Genomic DNA, 19,892 nt, shown 5'->3' with positions numbered 1-19,892 from the left:
TAGAAAACTAATGTAGATAAAAATCAAAAAGAGAGTCAGGAGCAAATCAGCCATAAATCATATGATGTAAGTGAAGTTAACTCTTTACTAGAAAAACAGGATCTGCTCAGGAGTGCCAGGCCTAATGCACACAACAACTCTTTGGTAGGTCTTGCCCCAATGAGGCAATTATGGAGACTGGAGGCTCCCTGCCTTCCCACAGCTGCCTAAGCCGCCTTCTCTCCCCAGATCCTTCCCAAGCATCTGAGACTACGCCAACGTGCCTATCTTTGCTCCTCCTGCTTCATACCTCTCCTGGACCTGGAAGACCGGGGGGAGGGGAGCAAGGCAGGGAGAAAACATTGCTTTTTCACTGGCTGACTTGTCTCTGCCTCTTGGCTCTCCTCCTTTCCTGCTTCTGCCTCTGCTACTGATTCTGGACTTCTCTCTAACAAAAGCTCCCTGCTCACTAAAGCCTGTTACCTCTTGAACTCCCAACACCACCTCCTCCCAGGTTTCTCCTTTTGACTTCTCATTGTCTTCCCACCACCAATCCCCGGGCCTCCTTCCCTCAGGGGTTCCCCAGCCAGTGCCACCCACCATTCCTCTGTGTCCAGCTAGTCCATGACATACAGCCACAAAAAGTACATATAGAATATGGTGTCTTCTCTTAAAGATAGTTGTTAACCTTTACTATCCAGAGAATGTAGTATCTCCTCCTGGCTCTCACCTAAGATCTTTCCTTTCTCCCCCAAGCCTTTCACCCTGGGAGACCAACATACCCAGGGCCTCTCCATCAAAAATCCACCACCCCCATGAGTGTACAATCCTTGGACCCTAATACAGTGGTGCCTCGCAAGACGAAATTAATTCGTTCCGTGAGTGCTGTCGTACAGCGGAAGTTTCGTCTTCCGAAGCACGGTTGGAGGAAGCGCGGTTTGATGAAGAAAAACAACAACCGCAAAACGTTTTCATTTTGTGAGTCACGGCCATAGGGAAATTCGTCTTGCGAGTCACCCTTTCGTTAGCAAGTGCCTTTCGTCTAGCGAGGCATTCGTCTCGCGAGGTACCACTGTAGTGCCTCAAGCAAAGGACTTGGTGTTTGAATTTAGAATCTGGTTCTGTGACTTCCTAAGTGGATTCCGAATATTAATAAAATTTTAGCTCAGGGTTCAGAATGATGTAGCTGTAACTGTCAGGAGGTCCTACACACAAGTAGGAGTCCAGCAGAGACACATGCCTGACTGGCATGTTCTCTCCCTCCTGGTTGGTCGGGATTCAAAAGCTTTCTCCAGCCCGAACATCACAGTGACTGATACCAAGAGGCATCAGCACACTTCAGGATCAGCAGAGTATAGGCAGTCAGCATTCTAACTCAGTAGTGCAGCTTTTTGGCTAAACTACATTTATTTACATATACACACTCGGAGCATCGTAACTCAGCTCCTTCCTCTTCAGCATCAGACAGCAAAGAGAAAGAACAAAGGACAAAAATACTACATCATGGGAACACAGTACAGTGGAACCCCAGGTTACACACGTTTGAGTTAAGAATGCCCGCAATCCAGAAGTGTTTCTGGAACGTGCGCAACCTGCGCATGACCCCTGGATGCGCAGAACGCTTCTGCGCACTTTGCACATGTGCAGAAGCGCTCAAATCGTGTTACTTCCGGTTTCGGGTTTTTTTTGTGCGTTTAGGATACGCCCGCTCTGTGTTAATGCACGGCGACCCGGAACGGATTGCGTGTGTAACCCGGGGTTCCACTGTAATAAAAACATCCTGTCTCCGTCACTTCCCACAATGTGGAATGAAAACATACACTGTCATGTGATCAAAACAATCCCATGATTGCAACACTGGGAATGAATCCTAACAGTAACTTCATCAAACTTTTGTGTGTGTGACACAACTCTGTTAAAAGCTTAATTCAGCAAATTATCACTTTTGTTCAGTTCATGCCATTTTTATGTTATTTGACACAGTGATCCTCAGCTTCAGTTTTCTTTCTGATTATTCTAGGAGCTAAAAGAAGATAATCAAGTACTGCTAGAAACAAAGACAATGTTGGAAGATCAGTTGGAGGGAACCCGAGCCCGTTCTGATAAACTGCATGAACTGGAAAAGGAAAACTTACAGTTAAAGGCAAAACTTCATGATATGGAAACGGTGAGCGTACAACATGAGACATCAGATGTGTAGGTTTTAAAAACAGAATTATGCTGGATTAATTATTATAGGAGACCTCCAGTGATATTTGCCTATTTGCTTAGTGGGACATCCCACCTGTGTGTTCCATATCTGCTCTGGAGAATCCCCTAACTCTTGACTCCTGCTGCATGAACAAAAGCCTGCTCACGTGACATTGAATCTCACTGTATGAATCTGCTAAGCCATGGTTTGTTAACAAACCATTGCTTGTTCCATTTTCAAACAAGTCATAGAAACACAGAATGTCGGCTTTATATTGAATCAGGCAGTTGGTTTATCTAGCCTAGTACTCTCCAGAGTTTTGGACAAAAGGATTTCCAGCCTGGAGATTTCAGGGATTGAACCTAGGGCCTTTTGTATGCAAAGTATGTGCTGTTCCACTTAAATATCGCCATTCTACTAACCTCATCTTTACTAAAACAATTAAAATAGTTATTTATGATACTATGTTGTGCTTGAAATTTTATTTTAAAAAATAATCAACCGGTTTTATTTGTTTTTATTATTTGTTTGCTTGCTTGCTTTTTTCTTACAGAAACAAGGATGTTTGATATAGAATGATTTTGGTAACACACTGTATTGATATAACATTCATTAAAAAAATTAATGGTTGATTTTTAAAAATTATGTTTTCTAGGATAGCATAGGATCATAATCTTTAACATCTGATAATAAGATTGTATATACAGGGGGCGACCATTTTAGGTGCATCCAATTGACATGTGATTGCCAACACACAGGTCCTTTTGTATCTGGAAGAGGGCAGAATGGGGGCGGGCAGGGAGTGCTTATGCACACTCTACCGTCATAAGTTTAAATAGGTCTTTTCCCACTCCTAAGACTAGATCAAGCTCCTTTAACATAAAAAGATTAAGTCAGTAGCATTTTGCAAAAAAATTGTTACTAAAATAGGTTTGTGCACTTTGAGAAGAACTTTTAAAGAGTTTCTCCCCCCCATGTAAACAATGTTTAAGGAACGTGATATGGACCGGAAGAAAATTGAGGAACTTATGGAGGAAAATATGACACTTGAAATGGCTCAGAAGCAAAGTATGGATGAATCACTGCATTTGGGCTGGGAACTTGAACAAATAAACAGATCATCCGAACTTTCTGAAGGTAGATGAAGATTTACTTCTGCATTCCCTTATTTTCTTCTGTTTATATGGGCAACTGAACATTGCAGATACTCCACATGCTGTAAACAGATATTCTGTAAACGATTCTCCTTGGATGGGCCCAAAGATGTAGCCATGTGAACGAAGTAATATGGCTCAACAATAGGTGAACCATAGGTGTAGTTTGGTGAGTTTTTGGACTGGGATAGCTAAATATAGTTTAAGGGAGGTTGCTGGTTAGATTCACATGTAACTCCAAGCCAGAGTTAAAACACACAAAAGTTTGTAAGCCAATGACACATTATTAATTCACATCATGTTTTGTTGGCAGTAGACAAATGATCATTAAATTATGGCTTAGTCTTGTGGGAGAACTATTAGGTCTTCATGGGTGTGTGGCAGGAGCACGATCAAATAGGGAGTGGTGTGGTTTGCTTCAACATTATTCCAAGGGTGCAGTGTCAATTGCATATAAGAAATATCTTCAGATAATGGATGGGAAATTTGGTCTTTTCCATTTTTTTTAAAACAAATCCACAGCGCCACGAAAGTCACTTGGTCATGAAGTGAATGAACTAACATCAAGTAGGTTACTGAAACTAGAAATGGAAAACCAAAGTTTGCTAAAGACTGTGGAAGAGTTGCAAAATGCAGTGGGATCTGCAGAAGGCAGCAGTTCAAAAATGCTGAAAATGGAAAAGGAAAACCAAAGACTAAGTAAAAAGGTACCATTTTTATTGTATTTTTAAAATACCGTAGGAAGAAGGTAAATCCTAGCAAATAATTCAAAAATGGAGATTCTAAAAACATCTTAGACAGTTAAAGTTTCTGTAGGCTATCTATCATGAACTTCATTGTAGGTTTCCTGTCCTGTCTCTTGTTCCAAATAAATGTTTTGTTTAATATTATCTGTGTATGTTTAGCCGGAGGCTTTACTGATTAGTTTGACAAGCATTTTCTGAAATAAAGCAACTCTTAATGGTTTGTGGTTTATTTTTTGTATGCTTTTTCAAAATTATATATACCAGTATTAAATATGTGGCCTGTTTATTAGTCTGACCTTTTCTGCCCTGTTTCAGGTAACTTTTCTCAAAATTGGAACAGGGCAGGAAAAAATACGAAGAAACACAATTGACAAATGCCTTTTATACATAATAAAGAAGATATAAATTCTGCTTTGTTCTAAGACCATCTTTATAAATTTTGTGGTGTTATGCTACCTAGAAATATTTCATCCGAGTATATATTGCTGTAACTGTATATTAAGTTTCCCTTGGCAAACCAGGCTTCTAAACAGTGACCACTTTTGAAGGCACAGTCTGGATTCAAAACACACCTACAAATAGCATAAAATGGGCTGGTTATCAGTGCTAATCAGCAGATCAGGAGCCTTCCATTTTTATTAACTGCAGTTGCTTGTTTCATCTATACCCAACAAAGAATGATTAATCCTAACAATGGTTTAGTTGTGTCAGGAAACTGCCTTCAGCCCCGCGAGGCTGTCGCTGATGTATAGAGATCCCAGACACCTCCTCAGCAGCAATATCTCTCCCAGTCCAGAGAGGCAGCAGCTTGAGGATGTTGCTGGGAGCCCCAGTGCCTCCCACAACATTCGTTTAGAGGCGAGCACGCCACTTCCGTCGCCCCAGTTGCGCAGGGGGTCAAAAGGAGACAGGGAGGAGGCGCCTGGGGATGCCAAATTCCTTTGTTGGGGTCACAGCCGGAAACCGGCACTCCCGGATTCTGCTAGCGACTGATACAGTCATGCTTTTCAGCTCTCTGCTTGTAAATAGCTTAGCACAATAAAACTGTTAAAAGACAGTTCGGACTCATGCCTGCTTACTTGTGAGCAACCCAAGCCACACCTGACAAGTTGAAACAAGCCATCACTGGTATCTGAAGAAGTGTGCATGCACATGAAAGCTCATACCAAGAACAAACTTAGTTGGTCTCTAAGGTGCTACTGGAAAGAATTTTTTATTTTATTTTGTTTTGACTATGGCAGACCAACACGGCTACCCACCTGTAACTTCAATCCTTGAGTTATGAATCTGACTTGTTTCAACAAATTGTAGTTAAGATTAACCTACAGTAGAGCTGGGATGTAATGCTAAACTCTGGCTAATCAAAAACGAGATGTGAAAGCTGCTGATCTGCGCTTCACAGCCACACTGGTGGCGGAGAATGTGGAAGCCCAAGGCTTGCTGCAGTTTATATCTGTCAAAATAATGATTTATTATTATATTGAAAGTGTTTTTAATTCTAATACAAATAACTGTTTTAGTCCACAAGATGTTCAATGTATTTTAACACTCTTTTACATAATGCAGTATAAATTCTTGTGCAGAACACTATTTTCAATAGAAGCTACATAAATTTTCAGAAATAAAGGTGTTGAAAAACTAGATATTCCGGACACTTCTGTATCAACATACAGAAGTGTCCGGAATATCTAGTTTTGGTCTGTAATTTCTCTTATAGGAAAATTCATTTTGGGGGATATGGACTTGATTAAGAAACAAATAGTAACTAAAAACATTCAGCATATCTTAATATACACTGTAATGTAAGATTTTATCAATTTTATTTTGTTTTTCTCTCTTTAGCTGGAAGGACTTGAGAAGGAACTTTCTGAAGAGAAACAAGGTCTTCAGAATAGTCAGAATCTTAGCAAAGATCTAATGAAAGAGAAAGCCCAACTTGAAAAGACTATTGAGACTCTAAGAGAAAACTCAGAGAGACAGGTAAAATGACAAAGATTTTCACTTGTCAACCTTAACTTTCTTTAGATGGTCAAGAGACTGACATTTTAAAATACAGTAATTATATATGGTATATTATAGGATATGGTAATCATGGTCAATTTTTCCTGCTGCCATTTTCATGTTTTTTCAAAAGTGTTTTTGGCTTAGTCAGAGTACCTTGTGGGTGGACTATGTCCATGTTTTTCACTAGTATCTAAGCAGGAAGAGAAGCTTCATGCTTTAGTAATCCTCTATACTGCCTTTCTTTCAGTCCTAGTGTTTTCTAACACTGCAGTCCTAACAATAGATTGTCTCCAATGCTAATTGTACTTGGAGTAGCTACAGTAACATTAATAAGCTCTTTTAAATTAGGGTCCTTAATTTCAGTGGCTCTGTTCTGAGCAAAACTTAGTTGGCTACAACCCTGTTTACCCCAAAGTACCATATTTTTCTGTGTATAAGACGAGGGGTTCCCCCCCCCCAAAAAAAATAGGTTTAAAATTGGGGCTCATCTTATACATGGGTAGTGCTGAGGGGTGTTTCATAAATTTGGAGTCCCCCAAAATAGGGGGTGTCTTATACACGGAAAAATACGGTAAGTCCAGTTGAATTCATTGTGACTTACTGAGTTAAGTAGAGTTGGAATTGCAGTTTAAGTGCTTAACTAAGCCCTTCCTCCTTGGCAAAACCTTTCCAATTCTACTTTAGTTCTTTGGGTCATACAACCATTCATAATCTTGAATTCAAAGAAGTCCAGCTACCAAAATGTTAAGCCTTCCATCCTCAGTCAGTACTATTAAATGAAACCCCATATGTTGGTGTAACGGACAGAATTCTTAAAGAAGAACCCCGTAAGATTCTAGAGCATCTTTCTCTCCTACGTCCCTGAAATAGGATGAGATCTAGGTTTGATAGGTTTGTAGGTAAGGCAGTTCTGTGATTGCTTCACAGCATTACCAACGGCTTGACCTTATTATTCAAACTGACTTAATACTTTTGTGCTCTTTAACTCTTGGAATATTTTTGTAACTAATTTTGTTAATGTAAAATATTTTTAGCTTGATTTAAACTTTCATTTCAATTACTTAGATTAAAATACTGGAACAAGAGAATGAGCATTTGAATCGAACAGTGGCTTCCCTCAGACAGCGTTCACAAATCAGTGCTGAAGCAAGAGTGAAAGATATTGAAAAGGAAAATAAAATTCTCCATGAATCTATCAAAGAGACAAGCAGTAAATTAAATAAGATAGAATTTGAAAAGAAGCAACTGAAGAAAGAGTTAGAACATTATAAAGAGAAGGGAGAAAGAGCAGATGAACTGGAGAAAGAAGTTCAACATCTTGAAAAAGAAAATGAACTATTACAGAAAAAGATTACCAATTTAAAGATTACATGTGAAAAAATAGATTCCTTAGAACAAGAGAACTCAAGTCTAGATGCTGAAAATAGAAAGTTGAAAAAGACTCTAGATAGCCTTAAAAATCTCAGCTTTCAATTAGAGTCATTAGAGAAAGAGAATACACAACTTGATGAAGAGAATTTAGAGCTCCGAAGAACAGTTGAAACTTTGAAAAGTACAAATATCAAGATGGCGCAGTTAGAGCTAGAAAATAAAGAACTGGAAAGTGAGAAAGGACAGCTTCAAAAGAGCCTGGATCTTATGAAAACTTCTTTTAAGAAGACTGAACGCTTAGAAGTAAGTTATCAGGGTTTGGATACAGAAAACCAAAGACTGCAGAAAGCCCTAGAAAACACCAACAAAAAGATTCAGCACCTAGAAAGTGAACTACAGGATCTAGAGACAGAAAATCAAACCTTACAAAAAAATCTGGAAGAACTCAAAATCTCTAGTAAACGCTTAGAAAAATTAGAAAAAGAGAACAAGCTTTTGGAACAAGAGACCTCTCAGCTAGAAAAAGATAAGAAACAGCTGGAAAAGGAGAACAAGAGGCTTCGACAACAAGCAGATATTAAGGACAGCACATTAGAAGAAAATAATGTAAAAATTGGTGATCTGGAAAAAGAGAACAAGTCACTCGTTAAGGAAATTGGTATATGTAAAGAAGCTTCTATTCGTTTAAAAGAGATTGAAAAGGAAAATAAAGAGCTTGTAAAAAGAGCCACCATTGACAAGAAAACACTTGTCACATTACGGGAGGTAATTTTCCTATTGAATGATATACTATAATTATAAAGGGTAATGCAGCTGTAACATTCAAAAAAATCTAACTGTCAATATCATGCAATAATTAATGCAAATTTAATGTATTTTTGTTCTATTTGTATATTATTCAAACACTATTTATGAGCTTGGTGGATTCTGAGTTGCTCATACATTAAGAAGAAATGGTGACAGAAGATGTTCATACTTCTTTTTGTGCTCCCTGTGTTATGAGCAAAGCAGAAGTGTTTGCATTTGAGCTGTGTGAATATCATGGACTCGCACACTGCAGTGCAGGCAGCAGTTGCCAGAACTTTGTTTGCTTCCACGCTGGGACCTGTTGGCACTTTTGAGGCATTGTGGAATAATTATTGGAAGCAGAATTAAAATGATGGTTTCTATGTAGCACAAGTGGACTGTAATATCTAGCACTTGCCCTCCTCATTGCTCCTTTTCTAATATTTATTCATAAGCAGGTCCCCTGCAACATTAGTTATTAGCTTCCTCCTTGCAGGATTGAGTGTGTCCTTAATTAATCAGCTTCTCTTCTCCATGGTGGCAAGTCTGGTTTCCTTTACTTCTCCCCCACTTTACTTTTTATACTGAAATGATAGCCATTTTGCTATGAAACAGTGAAAGGAAACCAGTAATTAACACAGGCATCAGAAGCTGGCTAATTAAGGGCTAATTGATAACTAGTCCTCCAGCTGCATACGAAATGAAATGAAGAAATAATGAGGAAGAAACTGCAAGAAGGAAGCTTTTCATTGAAAGCACACTAGTTCTTAAAAGCTGTGATGACACTTTGCCTGTCCACACTGAACAGGCTGGTGCTGTGATTGTGTTTCATTGCAAAAAAGAGCAGGAGTACAACAGAGACAGTACTAGAATACAACCATTTGACAATCTGGATACTCCATAAAAAGCAAATAAAGAGAAAAAGACAATTTCAATGAAAGGAGCTAGCATGAAAGCAATTGTTATAACACTTGATGGCTCTGTTATTCAGGATCCTATGTATTTAACATTTGAACTATCTTGTTGGATTTAGTAACTTAATATAAAATTAGTGGGTTAGTGTGAGGGGAAAATGCTTCTGCCCAAGCAAACTGGGTCACTTCATCTTTCCTACCTACCTAACACTTCCCCAAAGCTGCTTCTGAGGGATGTGGAATCCACTGGGACAGAATAGGATATGGTTGGGGAATTGGGGAAGAGTGAGTTTTCCAATTTAAACAAAAGTTCTCCCTGCTAAGGCAAGGCCAGCATTGGATATAGTCTTCTTAACTACAAAATACCCAGCAAAAATAAAGGAGGCAAACCTTTGAAATGAATTCATACTTGTTTTTGGAATATTATTGCTGATTAACTAGAAGTTTATGCAGTAAGTGTGAACAGGATGGAGACAAAATATAGTTTTTTCAGAGAGCTGGAGGTTGTTTGAAATAAGGATCACATCTTTATTGCATGTATCTATATTTTAATTTCAAATCTGGCAAACTGATTTGGCATATTTTTGTAGAATTTTCAAGAACCTAAAAACTGAGATAAAAAATATTTGTGTTCAAAGGGAAACCTCTCTTAAAGCCACTTTCAGCTTCCTTAAAATCTATTGCCTGAGTCTCCTGCTGTAGTCTCTAGAAATGGCATTATTGCAATATTATACGTTCAACACATTTTCAAAAATCTATTTAAAGGATTTGGTGAATGAAAAACTGAAGACACAGCAGATGAATAATGATTTAGAAAAGCTTACCCATGAACTTGAAAAGATAGGTTTAAATAAGGAGCGCCTCTTGCATGATGAGCAGAGTTCAGATGATAGGTGAGTATATTAAGGCCTCTTTGGAATAGGTTGAGAGCAGTTCCTTATAGCATTCTGCAATAACTGTTTTTCACAGGATATGCTCCTGAATGTATCTGAACAGCTACTACAGTGTGAACTTCTTTCAGGTTCCACATTCAATTTTGTTGTACGAAATTCTGTATGTCATCAAAGGAGTAAACATCTCTTTGCAAAGTTGGTATAGACATTTTGAGCACTTATCTCCAACAGTTATTTACTACTGTATATCCTATATAATAGATTCCTGAGTCTATCAGCAGAAAAAAATCAGTATCCCTGAAAGAGCTTTTGGCTCTCTTCAGCTTACTCCATCTGCCAGTATAAAGCTAATAGCATACAAACATCTGTTTCCTTTACTTGTTCATGTGTTCCATCCTGTTCCTTGTGGAATTGGAGAAAATATGTGTTAACAAAAGCAGAATACTCCAGCTTCTGACCAGCCCTCCTGTCAGCATGCCACTCAGTTGAGAATAATGATGGGCGCTGTAGTCTGTTATTAGCAGTGATTGACATAATGATGGTGGCAAATTCAGAACCTTCTATCTTGAGAGGAAGCCAGCATTATAATTGTATGTATCCAGTCTTACTTTCAGGATACTGTTGAGACAATGTAAGCTTTTCACCGTGAATTATGAATACTTTCCCCTTTAAAATAATTTTAATTGCTTTTTTCCACCCTAGAAGGTTTCATTTCTACTTAGTTTTCAATCATTAGCTCCTGACCACTGCTTAAGAATGCTGGTTTGGTGCCCATGGAAGGGGTTCATTTCTATTGCAGAGTGATGGATTTGATGTGGGAAGACCAAATTCAGTAGCAGTGATGTTGGCTTAGGGGGATGTGTGTGTGAGAGAAAGAGAGGGTTGAATAGAGAGGTTAAACAAGGAATTTTTTTTTCTTGTGGTGAGAGGCTTCAATGGAAGGAGTAGATTTTAGGTGTTAACTCGGTTTATCATCAGATTTTGGAATGGTGGGTATCTACAGGATATGCTGCATTTGGTGGTTTCAATTACGTTCACTCAGAAGAAGAAGAAGAGTTTGGATCTGATATCCCGCTTTATCACTACCTGAAGGAGTCTCAAAGCAGCTAACAATCTCCTTTCCCTTCCTCCCCCACGACCAACACTCTGTTAGGCGAGTGGGGCAGACTAGATGCATGCGTGTTCTAGTCATGATAAAGTTGTATGCCCAAGCCTAGTGCAGGCAGCAGGTTATGCTGCTGCCAGGGGCCACCCCAAAGGGGAACACTTCTTTGGGAAGCTGTGTGGACCAAAGGTTTACCCCCTTTTATCAATTTTATTGGCCAGGGTTTTATGTGTCGTATTGTTCATTTCTATCCTTTGGAGCAGTGTTGTGTTTTTCTCTAGACTGTTTTCAGGGTAAGAGGCTGAAGGTGGTCTAGAACAGTGTTTTTCAACCACCGTTCCGCGGCACACTAGTGTGCCGCGAGATGTTGCCTGGTGTGCCGTGGGAATAATTGTGTTTATTTGATTCCTATTCAAGAGAATTACTTTATATATAGGCACAGAGTTAATTTTTTTAACATTTTCTAATGGTGGTGTGCCTCGTGATTTTTTTCATAAAACAAGTGTGCCCTTGCCCAAAAAAGGTTGAAAAACACTGGTCTAGAATAATGTGTGTTGTTGTTGTTGTTTAGTCATTTAGTCGTGTCCGACTCTTCATGACCCCATGGACACTAGAGCATGCTAGGCACTCCTGTCTTCCACTGCCTCCCACAGTTTGGTCAGACTCATGTTAGTCAGACTCAATGTGTGTTAGAGAAAATTAATTTCATGCCTAGCGAGTGTGAGTCCAATCCTGCATGAAACTGTGCCTTTCTAGGGTGGGAAACTGGGGGAGTTTTTCTCCCAGATGAGAGCTGAGGTGTGAGTCACATTTGATATTTTTATTTTAAAAGTATCTCATAGTTTGAGTTCCCCTGAGCTGGCAAAGGTTATCTCAGATTTGATGTTGGAAAATGTTTTCACGGTGGAGCGGGAACTTTATTATCCGTAGTGAAACTGTCCCGTATGGACCAGTTCAGGAGTTCATGGTCTCAATGACAGTCATGGAGTTGTCTCAGTATATCAGTGTCCTCACACCTGGTTGGACATAACCTTGACCTGGATGTGACCTTGACCATAGGAGAGCGAGGTACCTTCTCAGAATGGATAGTGATCAGACAAAATATATGATGCCATGAAAACTCTAATTTACCTTTACCTAATTTTGCTGTACTTGGCCATATCTATATTTGTAAGTATTCCCGGATTTGCGCTACATTCAGTCTGTGTGTTGACCTTCTATCCCTCCTCACATACATCCTCTGTTATCTTTTGGTAGCATAGGGATGAAGAGAGTGTAGCATTTCCATTAATTTGAGCCAATGTTATTTCATGCTTTCTTAGCATGACATCACTTTAAGCCAGGAGAAAAAATTCCCACAGTCCAGTATTCAGAGGACATGTATGAAACTTTGGAGACTTGGCTACAGATATAACTGATGTGAAAACAAGTGTTGCTGTAGAATAACTTTGCAATAAATTACAGAAAGCAAAGGGTAAAATCAGATGTGGACAGCATCAGTCAATTTGGCTGTTCTTCTTCTTTGGCGATCACTCGTAGCCGAGTAAGATTGTCTTCCATAAACACGGTTTTAACAATGAGTCCATAAGTGACTGTGGAGGCCAATTCTGGATCCACACGTCCTTCCACAGTGGGGACATTGGTTTCCGGGCAGGAGTTGATCACGGTGTGGATTGCCAAGCATGCCTTCCTCTTAGCACGTTTCTCCCTTGCGTCCTGAGTTCGAGCATCTTCAAAACCCATGACACCTTTGGTAAAGGCTGTTCTGCAACTGGAGCGCTATTGAGCAATAGAAGTACTAGTTTAGAAATAGCAGCTGTAGTGTTGGGTTCACACATTTGAATATATATAGGAAATCATCATGCACCTGTATGTTTATTCCTTCTCTTCTCTGCTTCCATTATGTTTTGAAGAACTAGGGTTGTGTGGTCCAGTCCTTTGTAGTGGAGGGTTGTAATCAAGCTCGTTTTTTATCTTTGATTTTGTTGGACTGTAGCCAGAATGAAGACTGCTCACCAGCAATTCAGTCTCTTTGCATTCTGCATTGTTTATTTGCTAGAACTCTCAGTATGATTAAATGTACATCTTCCATTCTCTTAGGGTGTACCCAGACCAGTATGGGTGACACATCTCAGTTTTGTCCTTTACAGTCACAGAACAAGTTTCTTTTCTGTATGTATACACTTGCAGGAATTGTTTTCTTGAATATTCTCCATTAAATATATTTGATGAAAGTGGTGGCAAAGGGATTAGGTCATGGCTCTTGAGGTCAGGAGATGGTGGTAGGCAGCTTCCTAAATCTCCATAGTAGCTAGATATAGATTTTAAATTGGTCAGATGAACAAGTGCTATAGTGCTAATGCATTAATTAAAAAGAAGACTCAGAGTAAAACTACTGTCTAAACAGTTTAATGAGCTGTAAGAATTTGTAGAAAACATTGTGTGTTTCAATCTCTTTTTTAGATCATTGCTGACTTTATATTTTGAATGTTTTAAATAGTTTTTTATTGTTTCAACTGATTATTTTATTCTCTTTGGATTTGTTTTTGTTTTTTTTACATTCGAGTGGTTTCTAAATTTTATGAAATAAATAAAACAATAGTAAGTGAAGACAGCAGAGTGTTGGGTGAACTGTGGTCCTGTCCTCACACAGATTTATTGAAAAACTGTCAAGCTATCACCTTGATGAAGTTTGTATATTTTCTTAGGGGATTGTCTTCTTGATAATTAAAACATTATTGTAATTATTTCATTAACAGCAAATACAAGCTACTGGAGTCAAGATTAGAATCCACATTGAAAAAGTCACTTGAAATAAAAGAAGAAAAAATTGCTGCTTTGGAAGCTCGATTAGAAGAATCAACAAATTTAAATCAACAACTGCGCCAGGAACTTAAAACAGTAAAAAATTGAATATTTCTATTACCTTAGTTTTCAGGTGGTGCATAACTGAAATAAAATTTCTTTAAATTATTTCTAACAGTTATAAAGGTGTTAGAAAAAAATCTACATGTATTTCTTATATTGTCAAAAGTTTTTTCTAAAGATTTATGCACAGTGCTGCTTTTGATAAGCAAAATACATGCTAAATAATACTCTTGCTTTCTTAGTGAAAACAATGTATATATTACCAATTTATATTCACAGAAATATATGAAAAAGGTTGGTTTAAAAACAATTCAATGCTTGCAATGCAGAAAACGTTTTGTTTTTTGACTTGGCAAATCTTAGATGTTGCTGGTAGCAGTAATTAAAGTGCTGTTCAGCTTCATGCCTAGCCCCTTTCTGAACAGCTGTTATTTGAGACTGCAGCATTTGGTTTTGCTGATTTTTGCTAGCATTTATTTATTTATCTATAAAGGTTTGTGTGTGTGTAATATACCGGTGTGTGTGTGTGTATCTGTGTGCCCTCTCCTAAAATATCAGGGTGGTGTACCAGAATCTAAAAGCATAAATTAAAAGCAATACAAAACAATTATTAAAATGATTAAAATAATAAACCCTAATGATTAGAATCATTAAAATTTAAAACAAGTGTATAGGCCTGTCGGTGTAAAAGTATCCAAAGAAAGGCCACAAAGTCCAAAATGAGGATGCCTGCTGAATCTCTACTGGGAGAGTGTTCCACAGTATGGAACTTCTGGTTGAGGCCCATCAGGCCTCTGTAGCATGGGGGACAACCACCAGTACTCCTCAAGATGACCTCAGTGTGAGTGAACTGCAGTATAAGGACTCAAGTGGTCCTTGTGTAATGTGAAGGGGAGTAGAAGCTAGTGGGCCAGTTAGTTGAGCTGAATGAAACTACACCTGAGACACTGAATGGTAGGCATTTTTCCAAAAAGCTGTGAAAGTAGCAGTCAAATTCCCTCTGAAAGATGCTCTCCTTGTCATTAGTCTACCTCAAAAGGCCAGACCAAGCAACAGACATGAGAGTAACAATTGGGTTGCCACCAAATCCCTGTAAAGTCTGGGGTGGGGTGTGATCTAAGCTGCGTTGGGGCAGGAAAGAAGGGTGCTGAACCCTTCCACAAATCATACTTTCCCCCTGAAACTGCCTCTCCTCTTACTGGTTTTTCCCCTGTGGGGATCAAAGACAAGGTTGGAACCTTTGGTGAAAGAAAAACATCTGTGGAGAGGCAGCCTATAATTTTTTTCTAATTAAATAATAATAATAATAAAATTGCCTTGGCGTGTTTAGGATTTAGTAGGATTTAGTATTTTACATTTGAAATTGAATTCATTGACCTTTAGGTGAAAAAGAATTATGAGGCCCTCAAGCAACGACAAGAGGAAGAGAAAATGGTACAGAATTGTTCTTCAAAAACTGATGAAGAAAGTCTGTCTGTCAATAAATGGGAACGAGAGAGCCAAGAAACTACTAGAGAACTTTTGAAGGTTAAAGATAGATTAATTGAAATTGAGAGAAATGTAAGTAATAATTTGGATTATTTTAATAATTTTACCCTAATTGTCAACCTGTGTAGTATATAGTAAGCCACATTTTGTTGCCATGGATATAACAAAAGAATAGGGTAGTAATTAGGGTAGTCTGATCTAATACTGTGCTTCAAAGAACATACCGTTTCTTGGAAATAAATGTACCGGTAGTTGATTTCAGCATAACTTATTATGCCTCTCTACCGTAGGTACACCACATTGAGTAAACCCACTTTCATCAGAAAGCAAACCCATACACAATGATTTATTTATTTTTTAAATGCATGTAACTTGGGGCATATGCAGGTTTGCTTTGTGTGATTTCTTCTGGCTGCAAGAATGTTTCCATACTTTGGATTGTTTGACATAAAATAGAAGTCTGAATTTAATCAATATTTTGTTCATTTAAAGGGTGCATGTGTGTAATACATTTTGTTCCTTTTTAAAGAATGCAACTCTGCAGGCAGAGAAGCAAGCCCTGAAAACACAACTAAAGCAGCTTGAGACACAGAACAATAATGTGCAAGCTCAGATTGTGGCACTTCAGAGACAGACTGTTTCCTTACAGGAGCAAAATACAACGCTGCAAACTCAGAATGCCAAGCTTCAGGTTCTGTTTTCACAAATTTGTATTTATCTCCCAACCACAATATAGAATTTACAAGTGAAAGCCTTGCTGTTATTCACATGGCAGTAGCAGCAGCAATTATTTTGACACTCATGGGAAACCTATAAGTGGTTTGTCTGGTGGGCAGTGCCCCATCAGTAGTAACTTCCTGGCTCCCTGGGCTAGATCTACCTCCAAGAACCAAGAAGTTCTTTTGGGTAGCTCCCATTACTATTGGATTGTTTTGGCTTCATTTTTTCACTACTTCGATGATCACATGCCCATATCATTTTCAGTCCCTGTATATCCCTTTTGTTGGTGGTATGGCTTATGTACTGCAAAATGGGGGGGCGGTCCTTGTTCTACAACCCTATGATTCCATCTCTTCATGTTAGAGAGATGTCTCTTATTTCCCAACCCTAATTAGAACTGGGTAACAAGAGTCAAACGTTTGAGTTTTCTGCTTCTGTTACATTTAAGTATCTTAGAGGCGAAAACAAAAAAAAACATTTAGTTCCTCTTGTATTCTAGAACTGGTGTGAAATTTTTTAGAAGGAGAATCTATAGGAAAGGACCAGAAGAATTTCTATGAGGCTAGATGTAGAATTTGTAATCTGTTTGACAAAGAAAACATCAGTACAGGGCAGGCATCCCCCCACTTAGGTGGGCGGTACACCCCTGCACACATAAGTGAAATCACGTGAAGTGGGGAGCACCCGTTAAACACCTCTCTGCTTCCGCTCCAATCCATACCAAAATACTGTATCCACAAGTAGAATTGAAGCTATGGGGTTGGCAGGAGGCTGGCAAGCGCATGTGATAGTGGCAGCTGGTGTTGTGCTACCCCACATATCCGCTGTTAGGCGGGGAGACTGAGCAGCAGAAACAAAGCCCTGCTGCACCCCCGGTATCTTCTGTCTCACCATTTCCTGGTATGAGTCTATTTGTTTCCCAGCTCCACACGTATATGCAGTTGCGCTTGAGTAGAATGTGCGTAAGTGGGGGGACGCCTGTATTTACGTAAACAAGCCTAATTTAAGTATTTCTCTGCTGATCCTCATGTTATTTCTAGAGGTGATTTAGGAAGCATAGGACAGGAGACATATCTGGGTGTTGTCCACTTTGACTGGCAGTGGCAGCTCTCCAGGGTCTACGTCAGAGGTTTCCTGTACCACCTGTTACCTAATCCTTATAAGTGGATATGCATACAGATGCAAACTGCGGAGCTATGCGCTGAGAGTGCATTGAATGCACGAAGCCCCAGTTTGATCTCCAGCATTTCTTTGAAGAGATTGGGGAAATTGCTCTGAGATGCAGGGTTTAAAACCTGTTAACAACCTAGGACCTAAATTGGCTAATTCCGTACAAGGCTAATTTTGAATAAGTACACCACAAAGTACTTAGTTATTGATTGTCCAATGTCACTTTGGCAATTGTAGGTAGAAAATTCTGCTATTAATTCGCAAAGTACATCTCTTATGAATCAGAATGCACAATTGCTGATTCAGCAGTCTGCCTTGGAAAATGAAAACGAGTCCATAATCAAGGAACGTGAGGATCTGAGATCGCTGTATGATTCACTCATCAAAGATCATGAGAAACTGGAACAGCTTCATGAACGGCAAGCTACTGAATATGAATCTCTAATTTCTAAACATGGAAACCTTAAGTCAGCACACAAGAATCTTGAGGTGGAACATAAGGACTTAGAAGACAGGTGATTGCAATATATCAGTCATTTTGAATCTGAAAATCCAGATACTTTATAATTATTGAATTATTTAAAATGTTAGATCTTAAATCCTTATAATCGCAGCCATGTTGAAAGTGGAAGCTGTATTCATAATAACCTTTTGTAATTAATACTTGAGAATAGAATCAGTAATATTATATAATCCATTTGACAGATACAATCAGTTGCTGAAACAAAAAGTGCAATTAGAAGAACTGGAAAAAGTTCTCAAAGCAGAACAAGAGAAGATGCTACAGCAAAACAAAAAGCATGAAACAGTAGCAGCAGAATACAAAAAGCTTTGTGAGGAAAATGACAGGTAAGAAAACAAAGCTAATGAATAATTATCTGAATTAAAGTGTATTATTAAATGTGCCAACTATATTTTGCATTTGCCCTGATCTTAAACACAATGCATAAAAGTTAGAAACCCTTAATACGTTAGAATAAGAAAAAAACAATAAATCTACTGTATGCTCATAGAAATTGGTTATAAGATACTGCTACAAACATTGTGATAATGTAAATCTCTCTTTAATTAAATGTGAATATATGATATAACTGTGCAGACACACTTGTTTATTGTTAATTTTGTGAAAACTTACTTTAATTTTGTTTTCTGTCCATTTTTAATTAGATTGAATCATACATATACCCAGCTTTTGAAAGAAAATGAAATTCTCCAAATGGATCATAAGAATTTGAAAACATTACTGAACAGCTCTAAACTGGAACAAACAAGGCTGGAAGCTGAATTTTCCAAACTCAAAGAGCAGTACCAACAGCTGGATATTACGTATACAAAACTGAATAATCAGTGTGAGGTAATGAGTTTGCATTTCTTCAGTAATTTTTTTTTTATAGCCCTGTTTATTCATGACAAAAGAGGCTTTTTTTAGATTTCCGCAGTAATATGCTTATCTTTATGAGTTTTCTGTAATGGTTGTAATAGTTGAATTTAGTAAAATATCTTAGTAGTTCTGAAGGTGTCTTTGTATCATGTTAGGAACAAACTTAGGTCTGTCGTTCTGCTTATTCTAGTGATTTTATTGAGGAATTAGTGGAGGTGTTCTGAAAAGTTGCTTTAAGACTGTATGTATCCTCTTATATCAATCAACCTAGTGTCTTTGCACTCATTGATATGAAAGCTAAAAGTTTGATTCTCACTCCATAATTCCGAATATTGAATTCATGGTTTTCTTTCAGTCTGTTTTGTACGTAAAGAGAGAATAACATTTTTGCATTTAAACACAAGCTTAAGATTCAAGGAAAGAGGTATGAGATATCCTGAAGAGAGTCAGACTTTTGCTCCCTTTCTTATTGGCTTGAACAGTGGATACATTGGTTAGAAGCTAAAAGGATGCTAGGACCTTAACAGAAGCTGCAGATTGCTCTCCTCAGTTGGAAGAAAGGCAATTTACAATTATTTACAAAAACCAGATAAAAGAATCATAGAATTGTAGAGTTGGAAGGGACCATGAGGGTCATCTACTCCAGCCTCCTGCAATGCAGGAATCTTTTACCTATAGTGGGGCTTGAACCCACAACCCCGAGATTTAAGGGTTTCATGCTCTGGTGACTGAACTACTGCTGCCTCTGTTATTTGACTTGTCTTCTTGACTTCATTTTCTTTTCTACTTTATAAACAGATAGTTGGGCAGACTGCATACACTAAAATATTGTGTTTTGTACATTTCAACAGTTGCTTAGCCAGCTAAAAGGAAATCTGGAAGAAGAAAACAGACATCTGTTGGATCAAATACAGACATTAATGCTGCAAAACAGAACATTATTAGAGCAGAATATGGAAAGCAAAGATCTATTCCACGTTGAACAAAGGCAGTATATGTGGGTATCAAAAACGGTGAACTAGTTGCACCCAACATTTTTCCTTGTGAAATAAAGTTTACTGTGGAATGATGTTGAATTATTGTTCCTTAAACTGCTAGAATCATAAGAGCAGCAGGATTTCT

General features: G+C 38.3%; 1 protein-coding gene across 5 annotated transcripts in view; it reads left to right on the top strand.

Moving 5' to 3' along the window:
* The window catches only part of CCDC88A (coiled-coil domain containing 88A), a 76,869-nt gene that overhangs the window by 37,339 nt on the left and 19,638 nt on the right, over positions 1 to 19,892 (top strand). For all 5 annotated transcript variants that reach the window (XM_033145107.1, XM_033145106.1, XM_033145105.1 and 2 more), the window contains exons 11-23: positions 2,000 to 2,146; positions 3,163 to 3,307; positions 3,847 to 4,031; positions 5,913 to 6,050; positions 7,140 to 8,210; positions 9,911 to 10,038; positions 13,903 to 14,044; positions 15,395 to 15,571; positions 16,029 to 16,190; positions 17,627 to 17,904; positions 18,095 to 18,238; positions 18,557 to 18,743; positions 19,622 to 19,767. In XM_033145107.1, the coding sequence (XP_033000998.1) occupies positions 2,000 to 2,146; positions 3,163 to 3,307; positions 3,847 to 4,031; positions 5,913 to 6,050; positions 7,140 to 8,210; positions 9,911 to 10,038; positions 13,903 to 14,044; positions 15,395 to 15,571; positions 16,029 to 16,190; positions 17,627 to 17,904; positions 18,095 to 18,238; positions 18,557 to 18,743; positions 19,622 to 19,767 (3,050 nt within the window). The remainder of the gene's footprint in view (positions 1 to 1,999; positions 2,147 to 3,162; positions 3,308 to 3,846; positions 4,032 to 5,912; positions 6,051 to 7,139; positions 8,211 to 9,910; positions 10,039 to 13,902; positions 14,045 to 15,394; positions 15,572 to 16,028; positions 16,191 to 17,626; positions 17,905 to 18,094; positions 18,239 to 18,556; positions 18,744 to 19,621; positions 19,768 to 19,892) is intronic.

The sequence above is a fragment of the Lacerta agilis genome, chromosome 3, assembly GCF_009819535.1.
Source record: "Lacerta agilis isolate rLacAgi1 chromosome 3, rLacAgi1.pri, whole genome shotgun sequence".
NCBI classification, from domain to species: Eukaryota; Metazoa; Chordata; class Lepidosauria; order Squamata; family Lacertidae; genus Lacerta; species Lacerta agilis.
The sequence above is the reverse complement of the archived record's forward strand: the minus strand, read 5'-3'. Positions and strand labels throughout refer to the sequence as shown.